At 33.9% G+C, this 13014-nt stretch overlaps 1 protein-coding gene across 1 annotated transcript; it reads left to right on the top strand.

Moving 5' to 3' along the window:
- The first annotated feature begins 5892 nt into the window (after positions 1–5892).
- Positions 5893–12976, top strand: LOC136064556 (NADPH-dependent thioredoxin reductase 3-like). Its single transcript, XM_065766459.1, has 4 exons — positions 5893–6207; positions 8193–8400; positions 9262–9585; positions 12144–12976. Exons 1-4 carry the CDS (start codon positions 5934–5936, stop codon positions 12517–12519), a joined length of 1182 nt encoding a protein of 393 aa, XP_065622531.1. The 5' UTR covers positions 5893–5933; the 3' UTR covers positions 12520–12976.
- The last annotated feature ends 38 nt before the right edge of the window (positions 12977–13014 follow it).

Genomic DNA, 13014 nt, shown 5'->3' with positions numbered 1-13014 from the left:
GGGGGGGGGGTGTGGCGGCGGCATTGCCCCATAGTAAAAAATCTGAGACCCAACACACGAGTCCGTTTGGATAGCACTTATTGTTGCTGAAAGCTGATAAAAATTGATTGTTACTGAAAACACTGTAGCAAAATAATTTTTAAATGTGTAAATAGTATCGTGGGACCTACTTTTAATATTTTTTAATACATAAACAGTGCGTGAACAGTGCGTAAACAGTGCATGCACAGTACACGCACAGTGAATTTTGTCCCTCCAGTCAACAAGTGTGGCCAGAAAAAAAAAAAAAAAAAAAAAAAAAAAGAGTAAAACGCAACTTAACTTTTCAGCAGAAAAACCTGCTATCCAAACACAGTCATAATGCAGTTCAGTCTCGTTTTGTCTGGAATCGTGTAGTGCTTGTCCACTAGAGTTTAGCACTCGAGCCCCAAAAAAAAAACAAACAAACAAACAAAACAAAAAAACAAAAATTATAACATGCTTATTAGAAGGAAACAATATCCATAGCCAAAATCTAAATAGATTCAAGAGCACAAGAAAAGGAACACGAAGGTGAATGTCACAGTACACCAAATGGTAACCATAAACCATATGTATCATCAATTATTATCACAGGTTGCACTAAGGAGGTGACTTCTTCACATCCAGCTTAGCTGCTCAGGTTAGTTCTACTAACAAAAAATAAAATTACAAATTAATATCAGGTCTGAGTTAAACTTAATAGAGGGTTTAAGTTCGCTATGCTTTAGTCACTCTGGGCCCAAAATTTGTTGGCCCAGAATAATGATAGTATGTTATATATGATTGCATCTCCTGCATAAGCCATTTGTCCATTGATTAGGATTCTTTCTTTTGGATATGGTAATTGGTAAGACTTGAAACCAAGATGTCTGTTTAATGGATACAAAACACATGTTTTGCACTGATATATTTTTTAGATAGGAAAATGGAGGAGACAGAGATAGAATTCGAACCATAAACATAAAGAACCACAGAAGAATGTATTATTAAATTATTACTCTCCATGCATAATGTATGAGAAACTATTAATACTTTGTGCATGCATTAGCATGTGTTTGAAAAGTTTTCTTGTTTTCTAATCTCTTTATGTGATTTTTTTTTGGGTCAAAATAAGTAAATGTTTGGATGTGAGAGAGTTTTGAAAGTGCTGGGTGGTTATAACTATATATTTAAGAGATTTTTTCAATTTGATTATCTTTTTATTTTTTATTTCAATTTGTCAGTTAAATATTTTTCAACGTATTTTTTGTCATTAATTTTTTAAACTAAAAACTACGGATAGTTTTAGAAATATGGAAACGTGTACACCAAAAACTCTTAGTCCAATTATATAAGCAGATTATGAAGTGATTCATTACTAATAACAGAACTTTATGGAGTGGTTGCTTCACTAAGGCTAGAGTCCAAGTTTGGCCCAAAACTTAAACACTAAAAGAATGTGGCCCAAAACCCATTTATTAGCTAAGATTTGGATGACGGGATACTAAGGCGAAAAATATCTCATGAAATTTCTCTTTTATAGTATGTGTGAGTTCTACATGTATAAATCTATAATGCTATGAGATGGTAATATTATGAGATAGTCTAATGAGATATTTCTCATCAGTCATGAGCATACTAAACAATTTTTGTTTGATATCGTTCTATTTTTGTTGGTGGAGGCCAAAAAAAATTCATTTTGGTATTCTCTCTGTCATTAGTTGGTAGATTTGGTAGATTAGTCATTAGTGTCATATTGGAAAAGTTAATAAACACAAATATTAAAAACTTTTTCTTAACTTATGTCTACTTAATTTGTAAAGCTAATATCTTTTTTAATTAGCTTAGATTTAAAAAAAAAAAATAGTGTTGATACCTGTTTTCGCGACACATTTTCTACAAGCCCAATTCAGCCAAGCCCAACTTCATCGTGAGCTCAATTCATGTATTATATTATATTATATTTTTTTTAAGCATGGCCCAAGCCCATGCAAATGGTTGGGGAATTGAGTAGGAATGGTTTTGGTGGGTGTGGGTTAGTTCCCATTGGACCTTTTACATAAGCCCAACCTGAATGTGCCGCGAAGTGGGCTAGGGATGTTGGGGGCATCTAGGGCCCATGAAGGAGGTCCAATGTCAGAAATTTCCACCCCAGATTTGACTCCATGCTCTGTGTGACTGTGCCCCTAATTTTCAGCCCAGCTCCATTTTCCTATACCAAGGCAGCTGACTCTAAAAAAAGGTTGAGCAGCCTAACCCACTCAGTCACCCAAATGTAGTCTTCCAAGGCCTATAAAGACCAGAGATAGCAGCTATAAAGAGGAAACAACTTTGGTACCAAAATCATGCAAAAAGCAATCAAACATTTCCCTAAGCATAAAACATAATACACCAAGTCATAGAAATAACATCTGAAAGGTCCAAGGCCTTCCTCCCACCTAAAAACTGGTCACAAGCATCCCCTAGAACTTGATATAAATATACATCACCAGCCCACAAGAAAACCAACGTTTTTTCTTACAAAAAAACCCAAAACTTTAACACAAAAGCCCAGTCAACTACATAGTGTATAAACGATTTGAAGGCTTGGGGGTGAAAATATTGATAAAGGGGAACTCCCCCTCTCTTGCTCGGGACCTCTTTCAATTTCTTCCTCTATGTGACTGTGGATTGAAATTTCTGACTTATGAATATATAGTTTCTGCACTTTCTTGTGTTTTCATTTTTATGCTGGTTTCTCTTTCCATAAAGCACCATTAGCCTTTGTGTACCTCACATTGCGAATTTTGGGCTTGACTCTCCAAATAACTAATGAATTTAATGAACCCAAGGAGAGTTTTGGGTCGTTTTCGCATTTTCGGCCATTGTTGCAAAAACGTCCCCGACAAATAATATACATTTTTCTTTCTTATATATTAAAAATAGGATGAACAAAATCGCTAGAGAGTAGAGACTACCAATTCCAATTAAAGATTTTACACATTAAAACACAATTAGAATTTACTTATTTTGAGTTTAATATAATTTTTCAATTTGAATTTATCTATTGTTGTGAGGTTATTATGGATGAGATTTTTAAGAAATTAAAATTTATGATTTCAAATGAAGTAAACTGCTGGGTTTAGTGTGTGCTAGTTTTTAGAAAAAAATGTATTAAACGTGCGTAAAATATATTTAAATAAAGAGTGTGCTAATTTTTAGGAAAAAAGTTTCTCAGGTAGTTTTTTTTTTCTTGAATTTAGTTGAATTACAATTTTAACCCTGATTTTTTTAAGAATAAGGATTATCTAATTATATTATGGGTATTTTTGACATTTTTTGAAGTCATAACTAACTTTCTGAATCCTCTTAATATATAAATATTAATGCTAGTTGTGATTAGAAATTTAGATTTTTTTTTCTTTTAAGAAGGCTTAGAAATTTAGAATAGTATAATTTTTATAGGAAATGTTTTGCTACATACTGAGATATGTGGTAACAAAAAGAAAAGTGACAAGTGTTTAAGGTCCACTTGATCATATGCATTGCATATAACGTATCCATTTCTTTTAGCTACATACCCATTTTCCCCATTTTTATATACCCTAAAAAACTATAAAATCATTATTTTTACGGGATTTTATACTAATTTGAATTTCAATCACAACATATCAAAATAATAAATTATATAATAAAAAAATTGTGATTTATAGCGTGTATAATCATGTATACTAGATCTGGATGCAGAAGCCCGAAGCCAAGTGAGAGTAACTGGCTGCCGTCGATAGTTGAGGTCCCCAAGATCGACGGTGTATGTTTCACAGACACCGGAGTCACCAAGATTTCTCATCAGGACTTGGCAAACATCGAAGTCCATGCTTGTCTTGATTGGACCTACGGATAGAAGTTGAATGGTTTAAAACGTACCTTCACAGTATATACTCGCTTTGTTTGTGTTTAGTTACTTTTGTCTCTTTTTGTCTTTTCCTATTTTTTTAAAACTAACTATATATAAACACTCCTAATTCCAAAAATACAAATCCCCTACTTGATAAAATAATTAAAAAATAGAAAGAAAAGAGGAGCCTGTTTGACAATTTTTTTATTATTTATTTTATAAAAGGCTTATCATAATTTATCCTGCATTTTGACTCCTAAATTTTTGAAGGAAGGTTTAAATAAATTGTAAAAAACATATTTTAAGACTTTCATATGAATTGAGTAAATATAAATTGAAATAATTCTAAGAAATAATGAGTTCATTTTGAAAGTTTAGTTATAGAAGACAATTTCTCATTAAGAATATAGTTATAGAAAACAATTTGAAAATTTGATTATTTGATGCAACAATTTGTCAATAACTTATATGTCAAATGTCATTTTATGGTGTTTTCTAACAAAAATATTTAGGGTTAAAATCTTAAATTTCCCCCGCCTCCAAAAAAAAAAAACATTATTTATTTGCTTTAACAAAAGATATTTTCAATAACATAAATTATTTTTCTAGGAAACTAATTTGTTTTATGTTGTTTTGATGTGACCTTGAAAATGGGATAAAAATTATTATTTTTAATGTTTTTGGATCACAAGAAAGGCATTATATTTTTTGTAATTCTAAATAATTATATGTAAACAAAATTTTCATTCATGGAAAGATAACCTATATATGAAATTATTTTCTTCTTAGGTAATTTGGCAGCCTTAAATGGAAAAAAAAAAAAAAAAACCCATAAATTTGGAATCTAAGCACAAAATTAGTTGGAAAGTGACTATTTTACATTTTAAAAAAGTCATTTAAAAGAAGTTTTATGGTTGGTCAACGCCAATTAATAGTTGACATGTGGAGAGAGAGGAGATTAAGAAATAGAAGCACCATTGAGAAGGGTTTTTTTTTTTTTTTTGTGGTTTGTTGAGTATGTGACATTCCAAAAAATGTTTTTCAATTTATTAGGTTTACGTTACATTTACTTGCATTTTTTGTTGTATCAAACATAACAAGGAAAATGTTTTTCATGTATAACAAATTTAAATTAATGAAAGTGATTATTGCACCAATGAGAGAGAACCTATTGATTCAAGTGGAGGGAATGAAAAAATGTTGGGTTTGGGACGGATTGAAGACATTTTGCCATCCATGATGAGGTAAAGATGAAGGAAAATTATGAGAGTTCTAGAGAGCAAAAGTAATAGCACTCGTATCATTTGGTGTATAGTAGATAAATGTGTAAAATTTAAACAATTTTGCTTAAAAATGACCCACATTAATCAATGTATAATTGTGTAAATTTACAAAATTTTTACAATAATCGCATAAATTTACATTGACACTATTCATTTTACATTTAGTTTTTATCATTTCTTTATGTATCTTAAGGACGAAGGAAGAGAATGAGTGGTGGTGGTTGTGTGTAAAGAAAGAAAAACAATTCAAAAAAAATCAAAAAAATTTGATATTTTAATAAAATATAGTATAAAATAGATAACTTGCTGTGAGAGTTTTGAAAAATGAATATAAAACAGAAAAAAATTAGTTCTTATATTACAATAAATAAAATTTTTCACAAGAGTTAATGCAAATACTCTAAATATTTTGGAGATAATAATAGAATGATATAAAACGAGGTTGGAGATTCAATCAAGGCAATATTTACCCCTATACTTTTGGTAATATGACCTAAGATATTACAATTCACATATTGTTCAAATAAATTTCAATTCTATGAACAAAACTTAAAAATTATTTTCCCCCACTAATACTACCATAAATTATCTGAGACTAAAAATTAAAAAAGAAAAGAAAAAATTCTAGCGAGTTGCAAAATTAACCGCTAGTCTTGCAAATACAGCTACCTATCCAGAGCGTGTGCCACAGTTGCTGACCCCAACAAACAAAAAAACACGAAACGCCTCATTATAACAGGCTAACCGAAAGTCTATTGTGTGGTCTGAAACAAATGTGTGCTACTGCTGCTACCGCCAACTCCAAGATAGGAATCGGACTCGGACTCGGATCCCCTACTACTGTGTCGACTCAGCGAGTCAGACTCACAGCCATGTCCACCACCACCACCACTGCTTCAACTCCTCCTGCTTCCGCTGCACACATCCACAGCCTGTTCCTCCTCAACTCCTTCTCCTCTCGCCCACGCGCTCTCCGCTTCCTCTCTCACCGTACTCGCCCACGCGCTCTCCTCGAAGTCCGTGCCTCTTCCTCGTCTACCTCTCCAGGTAAGTTTAGCTTTAGCTTAAGGTGGTGTTTGGATGTGCATTTTGGAAATAGTTTTTTGAGGACAGTTATTTCAGTTAAACTGCTTTTGGTTAAGAATTTGAGTTGGTAAACGGACCTTCCTGCTTTCTTTAAAGATTGCTTTTTGTGTAAATGAAAATTTTACGAAAATCACTTTCTTAAGGAAGCTTAAAATCAAGTTTTGGTTTAGAAAACTGGTTTTTAGTACTTTCAAGATGGACTTGTGTATATTATTGGCTAAACCTACATTGTGTAATTTAGCTTATTTTTATAGTTATTTACTATTTAGTGTTATCCCCCACCGATTAATCAAAATTCATATGTAAATTTAAGAACATGTTTCAATTATATAATTCACATTGTACGAGTATAAACTGCTTAGTCTGGGTGAAAAGCCCCTGAATTACCAGGTAACTAGTTTTGATGGGCGGGGTCAGTTGCCCGTACAAGTTTGATTACTAGTGAGGATTGTTGTATAGTATGCTCTATGACAACGTCATAGTATATATATATATATAATATTCACATTGTGTCAGATAAATGTTTAGTCACTATATGGCGATTCAAACGACCATTCACATGTAGTTTTAGTTGTATGACTCGATTAAATAATTTAATAAGTTGTGTTTGATTTAATGCATGCATATGGTTTTATGATTCGCCACATAAGGGGAACGCGTTTGGTTCTTCTATCTTGTTGTTCATCATCATGAACTGCTTGTACTTTTATTTTTTCTCATTTATAACATTTCTTTGATTACCTATCAAAAAAAAAATAAGGGGAACGCGTTTGGAGGAAAACCGTGTCTTTCTTAGAAACTCTTGGTTGTAGAATTTTAATTGAGTAGTATTTTTTGAACTTTTTAAAAATTTGGCAATGGAAGTTTACTTAAAGCAACTATGTTAATTATTTTCATTGAATTATAAAGAGAAAATAATAAAAAAGTAGAGAGCGGGCATCTAGCACGATTACAATGTGTAGGGAACAATTTTTGTTATGATATGATATGATTTAGGCATGATCTTATATAATATATGATTTACTGTAAATTTTTTGGTGACAATTACTAAATGATTAATAATTATATAATTATATTACTCTCATAGGGTATAAAGAGGGCTTAGAATTTTTATGTGAATTTATGTTAGTTAATAGTGAGCCGTTGAGGGCGGGAATGGCAAAGATTTGAAATTTTAATGGTTTTAATTAAAATGTTTTAAAATTTAGGGTTTAATTTGAAGCAACCCCAAACTATAGTAATATTATGTACTTTGCCTAAGTTTTTAATAAAGAGTAGCCACTTGGTGCAATCACGGGTTCTAAGACCCAACTTTTATTATATAGTATATGATTTGTGAGTTTTATTTATGGCAAGTTTGTTGAGAATTTGTCAAATGTTCTAAATAATTTTATTAGAAATTATTGGAATTTTAAGGTGGGCAATATTTTGCAATCAAATTATGCATGTACTTGTGTTATATTGAGAACTTGTTACTAAACTAGGTGGAATTACTGAATTAGTTGATAGGAGGTTCATAACGAACCTTATTCATATGTCATTAAACCATTCAGTTGAGTTGAGCTAGCATGACATTAAACCATTCAGTTTCTCTGATGAGCCCTATGTTTAACTTCTTGTTTAAATATGCCTACAGACCTTGGTTACATCTTGACATATGTGGCTCTGATTAAACATTATAGACGTAAGCACATAATTGTGACATTTTGTTTAATATGATATGCTATTATGTTTTACTTTCTTTATGGCCTGATTGATTTACCAAAGGCATCTTAGCTTAAGCTAGGATTGGGTTGTTCTTCTTGTTTCTTTGGATGCTGTAAATCCCTTGGTTTGAAATGAAAATCTGGCTTCTCAATTCAGGGTTATGCGGCTAAAAAGGAGTTGTTTTGTTATTTGTGATAACTATCAAAATCTAGGGAATGATTGTTTTGCTATTCTTGCAGCAAAAAATATCGAGAATGTGGTTATTATAGGTTCAGGTCCTGCAGGATACACAGCAGCAATATATTCAGCTCGGGCTAATTTGAAGCCTCTAGTGTTTGAGGGATATCAAGTGGGTGGTGTTCCTGGGGGACAGTTGATGACTACCACTGAAGTCGAGAATTTTCCTGGGTTTCCAGATGGAATAACTGGTCCAGATTTGATGGACAGGTATAGTNTCTGCTCTCAGAGATGACCATTTATGAAGGTGATTCCAGTAAGTTCTTTGTAAACCATGCATCATGATTAATGCATCATCTGAGCACTTATCTTGTCTTGGTCATAATTGTCATTAAATCGGTGGGGCAATGAGTAGAACATGATTTGTCAATGCGGTATATTCTAGAAAAGGATATATACATTTGGAACATGACAGAGTAATATTCACTTCTAAGACAGTTATATACAACATATTTCTTTATGAATATATAGTCTCCTTGAACATTTATGGGTTCTTTTGCCAATGGCCTTTGGGTTATTTAGCACCTCCACCACTTATAGCCATGGTGAGGTGCTGGTCGAGGTTGGGGTTTGGGTCCCCGTGACTGCATGAGTAAAATTACTAAGCAAAAAAGAAAAAATCTATGGGTACTTCCTTCTCTTTCTCCTTCTCCTTTGGGTGTCATAATAGTATCCCATTTGATGGAAGGATAACATTAATCATGAATTGGAATTCCCGGGGGGGGGGGGGGGTGGGGGGGACATTAGGAACCAATTTGATAGAGAATCAAAGTTAGAGGGTATAATAAGTAATGAAGCCTATTTTTTATTTAAAAAATCAGGCATGATTGTTGGGATTCAAAATAGATATTATCACATGTAGGGGAGAGAGAGAGAAGCAAGAAGAGCAAAATTTCTTGTTCCCTATATTGCATGCATTTATATTTTATATATATATATATATATATAATTTGATAATCTGTCATAGCCATTGTTAAAAATAGCTACATATCCCCTTCCATTATGTCCTTATTAATTAGTCTATATGTTATGCATATAGGCTGTCAATCCTCATTTCTTGGTTATATAAAGAAATCTGGTTGGTTCAATTTTTGTGAAGGTTCATTTTTTGCTCATGTTTATATCTCAGGTTAAGTGCCACAGTGTCATTTTTGCCACAGGAGCTACCGCTAAAAGGCTCGGGTTACCCCGTGAAGATGAATTTTGGAGTAGGGGAATTAGTGCTTGTGCGATTTGTGATGGAGCATCACCATTGTTTAAGGGCCAAGTTCTTGCTGTTGTTGGTGGAGGAGATACAGCTACTGAGGAAGCAATATACCTAACTAAATATGCTCGTCATGTTCATTTACTTGTACGTAGAGACCAACTAAAGGCTTCCAGAGCAATGCAAGATAGGTGAGTTCTGGTGGCCCTTCCTTCAATGTTGTTGTTTTGAAGTTATCATTTACTTGTACAGCTACTGAAGTTCTTGTTTGTGCTACTCAGTCTCATTGTCAGTTTGTGTCATATATAAAATGTAGTGAAACTTCTCATTATCTGAAAGATTGTCTTCGTCCTTTTACTAGCTTCTTAGTTATTTATCTATTAATTTATAGTTTCTTTTGATGTATCAGATCTGTATCTATCTTTGTTCCTTAATCCGTTTTCTTTCCCTGCCCCATGCTCCTTAGTAATTTCATGGGACCTTCCAGTTGAGTCTATCTGTCTTAATCTTTGTTCCTTTATCCTTTATCCATTTTTTTTTAATACATAACTCTGTCTTAATTATTATTTTTCCTTTTGTGAGCAAATAGATTGATGGTGAAGTCATAGGCTAGAAAGCACGGACGCGGCTGGGAGGGTGCCGCACCCGAGTCCCCCGAGTCCGACGCGGCGACTCGCGGTTGTCTGATTTTTTTTTTTTCTCGGATTTGAGCCAACAAGGCTCGATTCGCGCCGACGAGGCTCGATTCGGCCAGAATCGGCTTCGATTCGGCCAGAATCGGCTTCGATTCGGCCAGAATCGGTCAATATCGGCCGTATCGGATCGTATCGGCCGGCGACCGATACGGCCGATACTGCCGAAATATGCTGGAAACGGCCGAAACAGGCTGATATCGGCCTTGAAACTCCCCGGAACAGCCGAAATTCTGACCTCAGAGGCATTGTAATGTGTTTCTTGTCTTCTTCTTTCTTTGTTTTGTGAATTAAGGCATAATAATGTGTTTTTTATGAATATTTTAATAGTAAAAATATATAGAAAATATAAATAAAAATATTTTTAATAATTTTTTAATTGCCGAGTCTCGCCGCACCCGCACCCTACTTTTTCAAAAATTGCCGAGTCCCGCACCCGCACCCGAGTCCCGAAACGCACCCGTGCTTCATAGGTCATAGGTTCAATCTAGTATAGATGCATGAGTTGGCCTATCAGGGGTGGGGGGAAGAATAGGGCACAAAAATTCCCCACATCCTCACCCAACACAGATTGAGACTCATAGATGCCACTAGGGATATTGATGGAACCATTTGGTCCAGGGACAAAGATGAGAAGCATAGGCTGCTTGATCTGGATGGTACATGGGTTTGGAACTGTTGAAAAAATGATTAAATAAAAAATAATAATAATAAATAAATCCTATCAGCTTGTGCTTTTGGGACAGGAGTCAGTTTATCATGGTATTAGAGTACGTAGTTTTGAGTTCAAACCTTGTGTCCATTCTACCTCCCTTTTTAAGAAAAATTAAAATTTCAACGTGTTGGGCCCCACTTATTTAGGGGGAGCTTGGGCCCATACATGAGTGGGAGTGTTAGAATAATTATTAAATGATTAAACAAACTCATTTCCTATTGGCTTAAAGTTTTTGGATATGTGGTTTATTTTTTTTTTTTTTTTTTTTGAGAAGCGATATGTGGTTTATTAGATACATACAACCCGTGTAGCTGGAATTTGATGAGTTACTTTAAAATGCAGGTTCCTATGTATTTATAATAAAGCAATTGATATTTAAAATCATATCTGAATTCATTTTTTCTCTAGATATTGGGAAAACTTGTTTTATATGGATTTTGGAGAATATGGCATGCTTTCTGTTTACATTTAGGTCTTGATGAACTGGGCCTTGCATGTCTTCCAAGAAGCCCTCTCTAGTAATTTTCAGTCCATTGTGTTCTAAAGCTTTTCCTTATTTAAGAGGGAAAAAGAGAGGAAAAAAGTGGGTGGGGGGGATTTGAGGAGATCAAATTTGACACTTTAGAATTTAATTGTGCCCCATTGATAATTTTGCTACTGGGTACAAGGATTATAAAAAGGGGAACATTGGTTTTTATTGATAAATAGTTATTAGCTTTAACTTCATAAAAATTGACTTTAGGAACAATGCTGACCTTGAGTGGTTTTATCAAACAATTTATTTGTTGCAAGTAGCAGCTAACTTTTGTACCTATGCAGTTGGGGGCATCAAATAACACCAATTAGATTATAGCATATCACCTTTAAATTTCTTTGTTGTTTACATGATTGATTTTGGTCCTTTCTAACTTAACATGGCATGTTGCAGAGGGTAGTGCATTGTAATGTGTAGGAAGGTAGTCTTGCTTTTAACAGCATTTTTTACACAATCTTTAGTGTGATGCCCATAGAAGTGATAGAACTTTATATTTTTACCTGAATTACCATGCAATAATTTCTATTGTTTAAATTGTCTTGTGAGAGCCACTTCAAAGAATGTTAAATCTCATTTATGCCATTGTTTAAACCTTGTGTCTTATGGGACTTATAATGGCCCTCTGCCTTGACACTAATTATAAGCCACTGTCAATTTCTTAGTAGTGGCTAAAAAGTTTCAGTTTGTGGTGGTCTGTTTTTTTGGCTGCCTTTTTGCTGGTGAATTATGTACTAATGAACAACTTGTATGTGAGTTTTCAACTCCCTGAATGTTTGCTTAACAGGTTGATTATCGCGAATGTTTCAGAGTGTACAACAATCCCAATATCACCGTGCACTTCAATACAGAGACCATGGATATTGTTAGCAATACAAAAGGCCAGATGTCTGGAATTTTACTTCGAAAAGCTGATACTGGGGAGGAATCTGTGCTTGAGGCCAAGGGGTTATTTTATGGTATAGGTCATTCACCAAATAGCCAGTTGTTGGAAGGCCAAGTTGAGCTCGACAGATCTGGGTATGTGTTAGTTGAAGAGGGTACTGCAAAAACTTCAGTTGAAGGTGTATTTGCTGCTGGAGATGTACAGGTAATCCTCTCCAGAGTTAGCATTTTTATTTCTTCAGTTTTCAATTGGTCCAGGACCTGTCAAGATTTATTGTGTCTCCCAGATACCTTACCCTAGCCTCTGGCCCAAATGTTGCAACAGTTCAACTAGTGGTCATCTTGTTGGTTCAGAAATTGTATTGATTAGATATGTAATGACAAAGCTTGTGTCTATTAATTATTGCTTGTTGGATTTATGAAGAGTCAGGATACATTCAAGGAAATTCTTTGAACAAGTTGGGGAAAACTTTGTATGAATGGAAGTGATGCATGTTACAAACTCTGTCATCTAATCAGTTTCTTGGCATGCCCCATTTATAGAAGAAAGAGATAGTGCAAGGCATTAGGTTTTAGCCTTCTATTACATTTGTATTGGAAGCTGTGAATCTTCACAATGTCAAGAAAACCTCTTTGTTAATATTTCTAAACAACAGAAATAATTGAATTTTATAGCTAAGCAGAAAGCACATCTGCCTATCAAGTTTAATTACTTTGTCATTTGGCTGTATAAGTCCAATCTCATATTGTGATCTGAATTATCTGATTTTACCATATGTTTGTGAATCATTATCAT

The sequence above is a fragment of the Quercus suber genome, unplaced genomic scaffold, assembly GCF_002906115.3.
Source record: "Quercus suber isolate HL8 unplaced genomic scaffold, Cork oak 2.0 scaffold_706, whole genome shotgun sequence".
Lineage (NCBI taxonomy): Eukaryota > Viridiplantae > Streptophyta > Magnoliopsida > Fagales > Fagaceae > Quercus > Quercus suber.
This window is presented reverse-complemented; position numbering and strand designations above follow the sequence as displayed.